At 41.7% G+C, this 15,506-nt stretch overlaps 1 protein-coding gene across 1 annotated transcript in view; it reads left to right on the plus strand.

The window, feature by feature from the left end:
• The window catches only part of LOC138299638 (melanopsin-like), a 1,463,603-nt gene that overhangs the window by 635,180 nt on the left and 812,917 nt on the right, over window positions 1-15,506 (plus strand). The window contains exon 4 of the mRNA XM_069238089.1: window positions 513-716. Coding sequence (XP_069094190.1) covers window positions 513-716 — 204 coding nt within the window. The remainder of the gene's footprint in view (window positions 1-512; window positions 717-15,506) is intronic.

Raw genomic sequence — 15,506 nt, forward strand, 5'->3', positions numbered from 1 at the left:
ACAATTACTTCATGTAGTACTTCCAGCAGATAGAAAAGCACTCTCGGGTGACACTAAAAGAAATGTGTTTTTGCACGCTGATTTTTTTAATTTTTATTTACCTGGTGGGAAAATATTTTTCCCATAGGGAATCACCTTGTCTAACACAGTCAATAAATAAAGGGATGCTCCCTCCCTATTTACACTCTTGAACTGCACTTACACTAGCCAGAAGTAAACTAGCAAGACATTTGGAGGGGGGGGGACTACATGGTACAGGAACGTGAACTACAGCGCTAAGAAGTGGTGGTTCTTCATCGATTCTTGCAGTTAACATCAGCCAAGAATGCTATCAGACCCGATTCTAGTTCCAAGCACAACCCCAACCCTAAAATCAACCTGCGTGTAAATCTTCATGCTAAACATAAAAAAATTGCTAATGTAACATCGATGAATGATTTAAAAAGTATAAAGAGAAATTGCCGGGGAGGGCAAGCACAACTTCTCTAACAGTGAAATTTCTCTCGCTCTAGGTTGTGACCTATACGCCTTTTGTGGAGCGCTCTTTGGAATAACCTCTATGATGACACTATTAGCTATTTCGATTGATCGATTCCTCGTAATCACAAGGCCGCTGCAGTCGATCCGGTGGTCTTCAAAAAAGCGCACATCTCAGATCATCGTTCTTGTCTGGCTCTATTCCCTGTTTTGGAGTCTGGCACCGTTGTTCGGGTGGAGTAAGTGATTCTGTTTTTTTTCTTTCACGTCACGTACATCTATATACACTTTATCACTTTGCTGGCAGACGTGAACATTTGCAAACTTGTGTGTACGTAGGCACTATCTTCATGCCAAACATACTCTGCCTAATGGCCAACACACAAAGAGGCATATTTACAAGCGCCTTGCGCCACCCTGGAGTAATTTTTTTAAACGCTAAGGCGACATTAAGGAGGCCTTTTTCCCGCGCCATATTTACAAAGTGGTGCAATGGTTGCATTGAGCCACTTTTTAAACCCTTGTGCCACATTATGCCTGCACCACCAAGCATAATGTATGCAAGGGGGCGTTTCCCCGCAAGGAGGTCCAAAAAAACAGCACAGTGATATTTACAACATTTCACTGCACAATGTTTTCCATCATTTTAAACGCCTGTTCAGAGCAGGCTTTAAAATGACACACCCATTTTAATCAGTGGGCCTCGCTGTTCTTTGATGCACTATAATCAACATTTTTGATGCTAGTATAGCAAAGTGCCACAAAGGCATAAATTGCAAATATGGTGCAACCATGGTTTTGTTAGCTCGGGCAAGGGCGATGCAAAAAAAAGTGGTGCATCGGGACCGATGTGCCACTTTCTTGTAAATATGCCCTATAATGTGAAACTTGAAGGACAGCTAACTTTCCAGTTAAAAGCATTGCTACACTTAGCTTCTCACAAGAAAATATACATCTCACAGGATGCAGTTTACACAAAACCTATTCATTTCAAAATGAAGCGCTGCATGTACTGTTGTGTTCTGCTAACAAAGTTGTGAGTACGAAAATCGCAATTTCAGATATTATCTAATGTATTATTGTATTGATGTGTCAAAAACTAAAAAGCATTTTCATTGGGGTGAGCCCATCACAAGACAGCCAGACGTGAAACATTTTTTTGGTCAGGGAAGATAATGTGATTTGTTGAGAATCACAGGATGTTGAACGGATGCCGGAACGAACCTGGTGCACATAGCTAAATTGACCAGCTCTAGATGCTAGGATGTTTAGACAAAATATTGGAGAAAAAATATTGTGTGGACAAAATATCATGTTAAAAATAAGGAGGACAAAAATATTGTGAAGTTAAGTTTCTATAGGCAATCAAAATGTTGCTATATATTACTCCACATCTATGTATCATGCAGGGATATATATCTGCAAGTTACCTCGATGTGGTGTTAAGAATAGTAAATCTATACTTACCTATTTATACTTACCTTTTCGATATTTTGATCCCAATATTGTTGACACAATTATCTATCCACACAATATTTCTGTTTTCGATATTCTGTCATTGATCTGCTGCAAGCCCACATCTCCTCGCATCTCTTCAATGAGCATTTCTCCTAACACATTTTAAATCAATTCTCTTCCAAGAAGGCTTCACATATTGGCTAAAACCAATGCCACATTTTAGATTGTTTTCTTTTTTTGATTCTCCTTTACCCTTCTGAGACACTGCATTACACCAATCGAAAGAGCACAACAGATTGCACACCAAAAGAGACTATTAAAGTCTGTACTTACAGGCATGTCAATGCTTTCATTAACTTTGCTAAAATATCATCAGAATAGAAGTCCTGAACTGTCTTGTGTTGCCATTTCATACAGTGCTTAATGCAGGCAGTTGCTCTCTTTCTGACTTTTTCCACTTGGAGCAAGACAGAGAACTGAAGAACTGGATGATAAAGAGATTTACCCAGGATCACACAATGCCTTCAAGTGAAAAAGCTAGCCTATGGATTTAAGCTTCCTGATTCCGCTGTGACTATCTCATTAAACAACACCTTGCCTGTGTTAAGATAGTTATATGGTATTGCTGTGTTGAAAAATCTTCAGTTAAGAATATTTTGTAAGAGCCATAGGCAATCAGCCATGTGCGAGTGAATAGTATTTAAATCATCTTCATACATTCGCAAAGAGCTCTAGTGACATTCAGAGTAAGAACTGTACCCTGAAAATGTGAACATACAAGCTTTTACATCGTACATTATATTCAGGGTTTTCTGTCTTCAGTACTAATTTTGGTTGCTTTTAATAGATTTTACCAGTTTTTTCGCCGCTTTAGAAAAAAATCAATTAATGTTGTTTATACACATTGGCCCACAACAGCGAAGGTGCTGTTTGGCCAGCACTTACATATAATATTTAATGCACTTGATGCATCGCATGGATATTTCCTTTGAAACATCAATATTAAAGAATGTCTTATAAATTTGTACTTAATATGAATGTGTGTGTATACCATAAGATTGGTGCTACAGAGAAGTCTGCATACTATGCTCTGCAGCGCTCTCATATTTACATACTCACGTCTTCAAATTCGAGGCATATCTCAGACACAACCAGGAAGAGCACAAAAAAGTCATTTGTTCCACTAGTGATCAACCTTAGATAAATAGGATAATGGTAATTTCCAGCTTCTTTAATAATATCCCTGAGGCTGCACTCATACTTGTGTACCCTTCCAATCTCTTCAAAAGAGTTTCACTTCACTGCCATCAAAACTAAAGCTGCCTTCTTTAAATTCTGGCAGATGGAATACTCTATCACAAACATGACGGATAGCTCATCCACAGTATTACATGTGCATCATATACCATGGCACTTATAATGTGACAGACCGGATATCTGCCACATTTTGAATGAGTATCCCATCCACAAAGCTCTAAGTAAGGCTCAATTACACTTCCAATGTTGTCAGCAGGCCAGAAAATTTGGGTCTGTGACACACGGTCTAGTGGCCAGAAGAGGAGAGTAGTTTGGGGATGAGGATCTCACTTTGCCTGCCTGGTTTCTCTAGTTTTGTTTTAAGGTCCCTTTCGTATCCGGGTTGGACGCCCCTGTTTTCGGTTAGTTTTATGGTTAGTGTCATATTTACAGTTTTATACATGTTTTATTTTAGCGGTGGCTATTACACATTTTATCAGTTGCTTTATTCTAGGAAAGCAAAGAACACGATATTCCTTTAATCAGCCTTTGCACTACATATAGGGGGTCATTCTGACCCTGGCGGTAATTAGGAGGTCGGCGGTAGCACCGCCAACAGGCTGGCGGTGCACCGCTGGGCATTCTGACCGCGGCGGTTCAGCCGCGGCCAGAAACGGAAAGTCGGCGGTGTACCGCCGACTACCCGCTGCCCTTGAGAATCCTCCATGGCGGCGGAGCGCGCTCCGCCGCCATGGGGATTCTGACACCCCCTACCGCCATCCGGTTCCTGGCGGTTCTCCCGCCAGGAACAGGATGGCGGTAGGGGGTGCCGCGGGGCCCCTGGGGGCCCCTGCAGTGCCCATGCCAACGGCATGGGCACTGCAGGGGCCCCCGTAAGAGGGCCCCACGGAGAATTTCAGTGTCTGCTTTGCAGACACTGAAATTCGCGACGGGTGCAACTGCACCCGTCGCACCTTCCCACTCCGCCGGCTCCATTCTGAGCCGGCGTCCTCGTGGGAAGGGTGTTTCCCGCTGGGCTGGCGGGCGGACTTTCGGCGGTCGCCCGCCGGCCCAGTGGGAAAGCCAGAATGACCGCCGCGGTCTTTCGGCGGGAACCGCTTGGCGGGCGGCGACCGCCGTCCGCCGCGGTCAGAATCACCCCCATAATCTCTTTGTCCAAGGCTGTTACACACAGTACGTGATATGGTAACTTGTGTTGCCAGTCCAGGAGCCAACTTCTATCTTCAAGACACAGCATTGCATCTGAACTGTGGTCCCAATGTCACACAGGTTATTATATAAACTACACACTGACCGAAGGAGGGTAGAGGGCATTCTGGTCATGACCATCCTGGGACACGTACTGCACAACAGGCAGTTTTGATGATGTTTTGTGGGTTTCAAACACTAATGTTATTAGACATAGACATAAGGGTTAGGTAGGAATCTCTAGAACCTCTAGAACATATAGAACCACATACAACATGGTGGAGTCATTCATTCTTTTCATGCTGATTGTAATGTTCGTTACTTTGCTTTGTTTCATCTCCCTAATAATCACAGTACATGCTTTTTACACTAGATTGCATTTGGTTTAATAAACTTATTGAAGTACGTGGCCAATCACAACCTAAAAAAGACCTCCCAGAAGGTAAACACCTACTGTAAACCTACTTGCTCATTTCAAGTCTCAGCCCCCATACAGTAGAAATCCTCAATGTTATCATTTTTAAATGAAGAGCCAGATTTCTTGCCCTTGAGGTTTTACTTGTCTGTTGAATCTAGAAAACTGAGAACATAAATATATAATTCACCGCAGATTAGTCTTTCTTCTAGAAATGCATCAGACAAATAGCACAGATTTAATTTTGTGCAATTATTTGAACTAAACATTGTGAATGTGTTCTCACAAAACCTTTCACTTTTTACTGATTGAAAGAAGGGAACATTCTATTGAATAACAAATCAAAATAAATTGGGTATGTATTGTACAAATGCCTAACTTAAATACTTATATTAATATGTATTTTCTATTTATCTCATTGTGTTGATTGGTAAAGAGATTCAATTCGCACATGGGAAATTCTCAAACAATTTCCTATTAGCATCATATTTTTTACATCTCCGTTGAGATCTGAAGCCTATGAATTGCCTCGGGCATTGTCTGCTTCTGTAAATGAACATTGCAGTTTATATGCAGGTCACCAGAAAAAAGTGTGACTTGTTACAAGTGAGGCCTAATGCTGAATATGTGGGCATTTCTTTCTTTTACCAAAAGGGCTTTCTTTTATTTATAATTCAGATTTCTTGGTTCACAGACTCTGTTCACTATCCATCATGTTTGTGACAGTATCCCTTTATCCAAGATTGTAATCAGTCCCATGCTCTTCTTGTCTTTGCCAGGAGTACATTCCTGACAATTTCCAAGGTTGTAGTGTGTCAAATACGAGTTTGTTAATAATCCAAAACACCAACCCGATATCCCCGTCTCCCCACCTAATGTGGGATATTTACCCACAGTTTTGTTAGCACTTTGTACTTATAAATGCAGCCATATTTGTTTATATCAGATCTACATTTGCAAATGGATTTGGGAATGTTGTCCAGGAATGGCTACAAGTCCAGTGTTACAACATTCTACATTTACATATCCATAAGTTTCTTTTTCATATTTACCTGGACTAATATTGATAACTTACTTTAAAGTTATACATAATCGTAGATTACATTAACATTTGTAATTGGTTTGCAATATTATTCTTTTCTTCTAAAAGAGAACTTTAATCCAGTCATCTGCGATAGACATTGCTGTTTGATTGGAGTTAACCGCATGCTAATGCTAATATCCTTCTCTGGAAAAGTCTCAGTGGCATTTGTCTTCTCATTTGTGCCCCCTGAGAGCCAATCTCCCAGGAAGGTATGGGATCAAACAACAATGACAGCTCTGCAGGCACAAAGACACCTACTGGTCCCCTTCCTTTGCAGCAATTCACGAGGTTATTTGCCTTTAAAAAATGAAGAAGGAAATAAAAAGGCCTACAGAGTTCTTGCCCCTAAACAAACAACTATTCTATCCTAGGATATAGGGGAAGATCTCACATTTGAGATTGTAAGCACCTCACATCATCAAATATTTTTGAAAAGTTGCATTGAATTAAAATTGGTTCAGGTTATATTGGTGTTTGCATACAACTGGTGCACAATTAGAAATTAACACAGTATAAACATAAAGGGCCCAATTCACAAAGAGCCTCTGCACACATTGAGATTCTGCCACAAGTGCAGAGCCTCTGACTACCCCTGCAGAGGCTCTTTATCAATCGGGCCCAAAACTTCTCTACATCATACCTTGCTGCAGCCCACTACTTGTATATGTCATGAATCTTGAAGAGTCTAATGACATCTGAAAAAGAGGGAGATATAGAGTTATAGATGGGCAACAGTAAATTACTGGAATCTTTTTCACTGAGGCATTTTGAGATACATCTAATGGACAACAAGAGAGAAGCTCAAGTTGTCTATGATGTCACTCAGAACCACAAGGTGAAAAACATCCCAGTAATTCACTGTTTACCCATCGATAACTTTAAGATACATATGTGCTCCAAAATCATCTTCCAGTGCTTTCAACAGCTTTCCAAAGGGAGAGGAGTAAGGGGGGAGGGGTACATAACATGCCTATCCCCCTATCCCAAATTAAAAACAAAATACATGGCTCCTGTCACCCACACCCACAACTCCCTCTGCCTTCTCTTGCTTCCAGCAGCAGTGTGTCCAGCTTTCCTGCACTCCACTGAGAGGCCTGGAGAGAGCCCTGCCAGACCAGCCTGGAATGACATAGCAACAGTGGTTAGTAAGGTATGTTATCCACAGTTGCTAAGTTATAGGAGTGTATTACTGGATTTAGAATCCAGCTATTCCCACTAATTGCTCCCTATGAGAGCAATATATAACAATTTTGTTCTCCCCTATTCCAGTGTAGTTGACCTGAACTTGACTTCCAGGTTGGGACGCACTAACCTTGACTCATTCCCTATTGTACTAATGACCAATCTCCCCATTGCTTGCTAGAGACTCTGGGTCCTCGTTCTTACTTCTCTTCTCATGATGGACCATTTTAGGATGCTTGAGAGGTAAAGGAGAACTGGAATCAATCTCCCAATTTAATTTACAGTACAATCCATTTGGTCACACATTAAATATGATAAAGTGATAGGTACATTTCAAAAGGTTATTACCAGTTAAGACTCAAACTAATTTAAATGAATCTCAAAAACATACTATATAAGTGCAGAATTAACCAAGGCAAAGCAAAGCACAGAATAGGATTAAATTGCATAAGCATAAGGCATACAAACATTTCGATGATCTGTATATAAATTTCAGTCCTCTTGTCTAATCATTGGATAAACCTACGTTGATCTAAATACCCTGAACTAACTAAAGGGAAATCCTAGTTGATTCCTGGGAAATAGGAAAGTGTCCGCACAGCAGAGACTTCTGTAGAAGTTCTGACAGGGAGATGTTACATAGCATAAAGTCACACAAAGGAATGAGGGTAGAAAGGTCTTTCCCCATCCAAGTCTCAAAAGAATCTGCCCTCAACTCACTATGTGAATACCAATTAAATCTACAGAACCTTCGAGAAGGTCATGTTATCAACACCAGTAGTTTTCCAACTTCCTTACAACTAAAATTGGCAACTCCCTTCAGGTCTCTCATCCATGAATCGAACATCAGGACGATCTTAGACGTCTCCCAGTGCCTGGTACGCAAACAGGAGTATTTTCTTCTTAGTTTGTTAGTGGTTCCGCACCCTTGCCAAAGTGTCCTCCTGAAGCTCACCATCTCTCATACACAATATGCCTTTCACTAACTGTAGAGTCACACAAATGCACCTGCAAAAGTAAGAACATTGCAATGCAAGCAAAACGTCACATTGAAGTTTAAACACGAAAAACCAAATGCTTGAGGCCTTTGGTTATGCTAACTTAATAAAACAGTCAATGCACATCCAAGATACATGATTATAGGTGCATCTTGTAATTATAAATGAGAGCAACAACTCATAAATGAAACATGAATACATGCAGTTTTAATACAGCCATATAAATAAAAATACATAGCTTTAAATGTGAACGAGTACTACAATTTGGCAGGTAACAGTCAAACATTAAAACACACACATGTATGGATCTCCAGTCTTCTACCTTGAATGCACCTTCAAAAATATGGGTAGGGTGCTCCACTTTACATTAGTAATGTTGAGGCACACAATATACGCTATTGGTTATTATGTTACTTTGCAACATGAAAGGATACAGCCAAAATTACACGTTACCAATCCACCCTGTGATGATGAATCAAGTCATCACAATCATGATAAAATTTGATTAGATGGACCAGTTAAAATCTTGTAGTTTTCCTCATTTTCCATTTAGACTCCTCTAGAGGCTTCATGTCACCATAATATTTACTCTGATTCTCTTCTAGGTCAAAACCCGCTCTCTTTCTCTTCACTCCTTGTCTAGCTATCATCCTCTGATACTGTTCCACTTGCTATGTTTCCAAACCATCTGCCAACTGCAGCAAATCCATTTCCAATGGCTTCCTAAGCACCTGTTGATTCGAATTCCTTCAAATTTTCTGTTAACCCAGAAATGTTCTTCATATACGCCTTCAAATCCTTGCTCTTTTCAGGAATGTAAGTGCAACATTGGTGGACCCTGAACATCCGGGAGACTCCACCCTCTTTGGTGAGCAGAATGTCCAATGCAATCTAAATAACAGGTACCATCCCATCAATTGGGCAAATTGTAAGAGGCTTTGTCTCCACAAATAAAATAAACTCCATGAATAACAGGATCATGTCCTTCCAAAAACACAAGCCAAATGCCTCCATATTTGAAATCACTAATTCACTCTTACCCATAAAGAACTTGTTAAGGGAAGATACATTCCTATTTATGCATAATTTGCATTTTTATTGCCAATCTAAAAGCAATGTGGGCATGTGTTAAACCTGGCATCCTTGGCATAGTTTACCCTGTCTTTTTCCCTCTGCTTCCTATGTTGTGACTGTGTGCTGGACTTTGTTTTGCTGGTTTTTAGTACTCCGGGCACTTCACCACTGCTGACCAGTGCTAAAGTGCAAGTGCTTTCTGTGTAAACTGTAAATGTAATTGGCTTTTCCATGATTGGCATATTTGATCTACTAGTAAGTCCCTAGTAAAGTGCACTAGAGGTGCCCGTGTCTCTGAATCAAATGCTACTAGTGGGCCTGCAGCACTGACTGTGTCACTCTGATGAGTAGCCCTGTGAATATGGCTCAGACCTGCCACTGCAGTGTCTGTGTGCAGTTTTAAATTGCCAATTTGACTTGGCAAGTGTACATGTAAGGCACCACTAAAGTAGGCCCTAGGTAGCCCCATGGGTAGGGTGCAGTGTATGTTAAAGGTAGGACATGTACAGATGTGTTTCACATGTCCTGACAGTAAAATACTGCCAAATTCTGTTTTCACTGTTCAAAGGCCTGTCTCTCTCATAGGTTAGCAGAGGGCCTAGCTTTAAATATCTTTTAAGTGCAGTTTATCATTGGGAGCAGATAGAGATCTGGAGTTTGGGGTCTCTAAACTCACAATTTGAAAATACATCTTTTGTTAAAGTTGGTTGTTAGATTGTCAGTTTGAAAATGGCACTTTTAGAAAGTGGGCATTTTCTTGCTTAAACCATTCTGTGCCTCTGCCTGCTTGTGTATTCCACGTCTGGGTCAGATTGACAGTTAGGCTGTTGTGAATTTCTTCTAGACAGTGACACAAAGGGAGCTGGGGTGTAGAGTGCATATCCTGATGAGTCTCCTGGTCTAGAGTTGAAACAGAGAAGCTGACACTCACACCTGAAAGGGCCGCGCCTGCCCTCAAACAATGCAGTCTCCAACCCCCTGGTGTGTGTCTGGGGCCAAGCCCGGGCAAGGCAGGATCTTGTCAACAACAGAGACTTTCCTTTGAAGTTTGCCTACTTCAAAGTTAGAAAGGGGTATAAGTAGTGGACCGAAAACCCCAGACATTTAGAACACTTCTGGATCAAGAGGAACCTCTACCAAGGAGAAGCGCTGAAGAGCTGGAGGAGGAGTACTGCCCCTTTGCTGTGAGTGCTTTTCTGGGTTGACTTTGCTGTGTATCCTGCTTGAGAAGATTCTCCAAGTGCTTGGACTGAGCTTGCCTCCTGTTAAGAAGTCTCAAGGACAGCAAAGATTTTACCAACCAGCCTCTGGGTTCACTTGCTGTGGACTCTAACTTGCCAGATGGTGCCTATTCGAGTTTCTGGGCTCTTGAAAGTGAAAGCTGGTGAAAAACCAAGTGCTCGACTTCGGGGGACGCCAGACTGAAGCCGCTGCCTGACCCTTCAGTGCTGCCTGCAGCTGAAGCTGTGATCTCCGCTGGAGTGCGACAACCCTGCCTGACATCTCAGGCCTGATGCCGCAGCAGCCACTGATGTCCCATGACTTTCTGAGTCCGAGGTGACACCCGACTCTGGCACCTGCATCCTCGTGGCGTGACTGCGACCCCATGAGGTCATCCCACACCGCCATGACGACATGAATCAATCCTGTCAGAATGCAAGGAACCAACACTTTGCACTGATGCCACCTCATCTCCACTGCTCTGCAGCAAGGACCCAACACCTCGCACCGAAGGCTCTGCGCCACAGCATCGGAACCGACATCGCACCGGATCCAACGCCGCTGCGCTTCCCGACTCTGCACCAGCTTGTTTCCTCCTTTTCACAAGATAATGTACTTGGGGGTCCGTGTGACTCCGTGACCAACGCCATTGACGTCGGATTGCTAGGAACAACTCCGTCATTATGCTGGGATAGCACCAAATTGCAGCATTTGTGTTTTTAAGAGCTATATCAAAGTTTAATCTTAGAAAATTCATAACTTTGTTTGTGTATATTGGATTTTTGTCATTTTAGTCTTGTTTTAATCAGATAAATATTGGCTATTGTTCTGAGTCCTTTTGTGGTGTTATCACTGTGTTACTGTGTGTGATGATACAAATACTTTACACAGTGCCTCTGAGATAAGCCTGGTGGCTTGTGCCAAGTTATCTACGGGTGATCAGGGGATATCCTAGGCGTTTATCTCCATTACCCTGACTAGAGTGAGGGTCCCTGCTTGGACAGAGTGCAAACTGACTGCCAACCAGAGACCCCATTTCTAATATCATGAATCCTAAATCTATGTGTTTTGCTTCTTTTTGATTCCACTGTGCTTTATATTTCTGATCCTGTCCAGATTTTTCCTTTTCTTCTATTGCTGTCTTTCTGTTGTTTACTAAACTTGGAAATTTCTTCTGAACTTCAGTTAAGAGACATTTCAAATTGAGACTATGGGCAAAGCTGTATCTAATGTCTTAAGTGGTTGTAGGATTCTATTAACTGTTTCCGTATTTGCAGAATGGAAATGGCAATTCAAATGCTTCAGCAAAGAGACTTTAAATACCAAATCATAATTTGAAAAATAATATTGAAAATGCCCCATTCCATAAAACAAAAATCAGAAAAAGGCTACACGAGACACCATATGTTTAAGAAATATGGTTGTATGTAGTGTCTTCTGCAGCACATGCTGGCAACTGCGTGCATACAAAACAATACTTTGCTTCCATGAATCAATATATTCATTAAGCAAATTAAAATAGGCTTTTGAAGAAACATTTCCTCTGGAAATATCCACATGTAATACATTCTCATCTAATGCATACAACCTATTGCAGGGTTTAAATCTAGAGAGGATTCACTGGTCAGGGGTTCATCTACTGTAGAGGATGTCATTGAGGATAATCCTAGAAGACAGACCATCAACACTACAACTGTAACAATAATAATGCCTACTATTATGCACCTACTTCAATTGTTAATTAAGGCACTACTAAAATTAAGATCCATTACTCTACCAAAATCCATTAAGTGTAATGGAGCAGCAGCAGAGACTTCTCTGTCAGTTTCCACTTGTGCAAACTACCAAACAAAGTCAGTGCAATCATTTGTAACAGATTTATTTACAAAGTCTCCATTAGTATTCTTTAGTCCTACTTCTTCTGCAGACTCATGCCTCTGCACTCTTCTTAATTCCCTAACAAAGTCAAGCAAAGTCTCTAAATAAGGCACAGGTCAAATTCACTAATAATCACATTCAAGATGAAATGTCTCGGTCTATTCAACGGCAAAGAAAACTCAAAGTGAAATTTGTGCACAATGTTCAGTTCAAGAGTGTTCAGATGAGTCTCCAAAGTTATCCCAAAATTCCGAAAACTTTCTCTCTCTGTCATTAGCAGCAAAGTATGTCCATTTAGGTAAAAAGTACCTCAGACAGGGCACTCTAGTCCTTTTAGATCACAATGGAGTAAACCCTTTGTCCTCACTGTCACTCAAATCATAGTTATCAGTGTCCTCTGGTATTGTTTGACATACATGCTCCTTGGATAAATTCAACTACCCCCTTTCTTGTCTCCTGGACAAACAATCTCCAACTTCCACTTGCTCTCCCAGGGCAATAGGTCCTTTGTAAGGGTCTGAATCTGAATTCAACTCATTCACCAGTACAAGGTGAGATTCTTCTATCTCATCTTCAAACTGTAAATCCGTCCAGACCGCCGGTCAGACTGATCATGTGCTGCCTCAGACACTCTTAGATCGCTGACAGCTTGACCAACTTGCTCCTGTTGTCTCTCGGTCACCACTGGTACTTCTGGGACAGGTGCTGTCACATGAAGGGGATCAAGGGGACATTTAGCTCTTGGAGTATGAGAAGCATGTATCCAATTAGGGAGACCTCCACATTTAACAGCTCTGGTCATCAAGATGGCCTGTTACGACCCATGCAAACAAGGCTCCAAACACTTCTTCCTCATGTGTTCCTTCACAAAAACCCAGTTGCCAGGACTAATGGCATGACATTGTACCCAAAATGGTGGGACTGTGGCTGCTCCGACCTTACGAGACACAGAACGTACCACATCAGCTAGTCCTTTATGGTAATCAAGGATCATATAATCTGTAATGTTCAAAAATGCACTCCAGGTACAGCTGCTAATCTCATAGCTCTGCTCATTATTACTTCATGGGATGATAGTCCTGTCCTCCGATCAGGTACATTGAGAAGGCTCATCAATACAAGGGGCAAAGTGTCAGGCCATTTCAGAGATGTCAAAGCACAAACTTTCTCCAATCTGGATTTTAGTGGCCCATTAACTTGTTCGACAAGGCCTGAATTCTCAGAGCAATGGCTGCAGTGTAATCTCTGCTTTACTTGTAATACTTTGCACAATATTTTCAGGATCAAATTATTAAAATGAGTCCCTTGGTCTGACAGTAAAGAGGTCCAGAAGCCAAACCTAAATATGAGCTCCATGCACAACAATTTAGCTATAGTGAGACTGTTATTTCTCCTGGTCCGGTAGGTTTCAATGCAACACAAGAAGATGCTCCCAACCACCAGGGCATATCTCAGCCCGTTACACACATGCATCTTGATAAAGTCCAGCTGCATCCTAAGGGTACCTCCTCATCTTCCTGTGTGACTTAGTGTTACTGAAGTTTTCTTTTTGCCGGCAGATAACACATCTGTGACAGAATGCTTCAGCCATCAATCTGAATTTGGGATTAAACCATGTTTGTCTAAATAATCAAACCATAGCATCTCTCCCTACATGAGGTGGTCCATGGAAATGCCTAGCCATTGGGGGCGAACAAACTATTTTGACACCACAGGTCTTCCATCCACCAAAATCCAAATGTAATCCTCTCTCTTAAGACAACCTGATCTGACCCAACCCTTCTGTTCTTCCTCTGACACCACTTCCTTAAGCATATTTACCTCTTTCCATGTAACTGTAGTTCTTAACAAAAGGTTGTAACTGGTCTCATCCATTCCCTCATTCGTGTATTCTCCATTAAAGGTACAGACATGGGGAGCAGAGCAATTTGAGACTTTCTCAGCATATTGATTACCCAAGATTACATGATCATCTCTGCAGTGGTGCGTGGGGCATTCGACTACCGCAACTTGAGTAGACATCTGTAACATATTAAGGAGATTTCTCACCTGCTCACCATTCGAATAGGTGATCCAGAAGAAGTCATAAATCCCCTCTTGGACCATAACTGTCCAAAGTTATGCACAACACCAAAGGCATACTGACTATCAGTGAAGATTGTCACTTTCAGTTGGTGTAAGACACAACAGACTCTAGTAAGAGCAATCAAGTCAGCCATTTGCGCTGGACATATTTATTGAAGCCAGAAAGCTTAAAAAACTCCTGAAATCATGCAAACTGCATAGGCAGCTCTCATTCTCCTTCCACTGTCTGTCAACCACGAGCCATCGAAGTGTAGGACAAAACCAGATTTAGGAAGTGGCTTGCGTCATATTTCTAGTCTTGGCACACAGTTCAGTGACATCGAGACAGTCATGCTCTGCTTCACACGCATCACTTTCATTGTCTGGTATGAGCAACAGAATAGCAGGATTCAGATCAGCATATAGTTTGACAGTCACATTTGTGACCGTAAGTATGGTTTGTTCATGCTTAGTAAGGCAGCTACTTGTCAAATGCTGGGTACTAGTCATTGTCAACAACAATTCAAAAGAATTAGGAACATAAACTATGAGGGGTGACCCATAGCAATGTTTTCACGCCTCTCTATGCTGATTCTAACAGCTGCCATCGCTTTAAGACAACCTGGAAGCATGGCTGCAACAGGATCAAGAGTAGCAGAGAAATAGGCCACTGGCCTTTGGACATTTCAGTGTAACCGTGTATGCACTGAGAGAGCGCAGCCCTCTCTCTCACTTCAGAAAAGTATAAATTCCTTATTGTAAACAGGCATTCCCAGTGCTGGGGCATGACAGAGACTTTCTCTCAGCTCTAGGAAGGCAATCATGCAATCATTATCCCAACGTACCGGATTAGACACATCCTTGTGTGTCAGGCTCTTTAAGGGCCTAGCCACTAGGGCAAATTTGGGTATCCACTGATGACAGCACCCACTGTCCCAAAAAACATCCTGACTTCTCTTTGGGTGGTTGGCGGATTCATTTTCAGAATTGTCAAAATCCTCTCTTATGACACTTTCCTTGTTCCCTTCTCAATGTGGTGCCCAAGATATTGGACCTCTTTCTGTCAGTATTGCACCTTGCTTGGAAGCACTTTATGTCCATACTCTGCCAGGTGATTCAACAATGCAATGGTATCTTGTTTACAAGCTTATTGGGTGTTCAATGCCACAAGTAGGTTGTTGATATATTGGACTAGAACTGAGTTGCAAGG

This window comes from Pleurodeles waltl, chromosome 1_2 (genome assembly GCF_031143425.1).
Source record: "Pleurodeles waltl isolate 20211129_DDA chromosome 1_2, aPleWal1.hap1.20221129, whole genome shotgun sequence".
In the NCBI taxonomy this organism is placed as follows: domain Eukaryota; kingdom Metazoa; phylum Chordata; class Amphibia; order Caudata; family Salamandridae; genus Pleurodeles; species Pleurodeles waltl.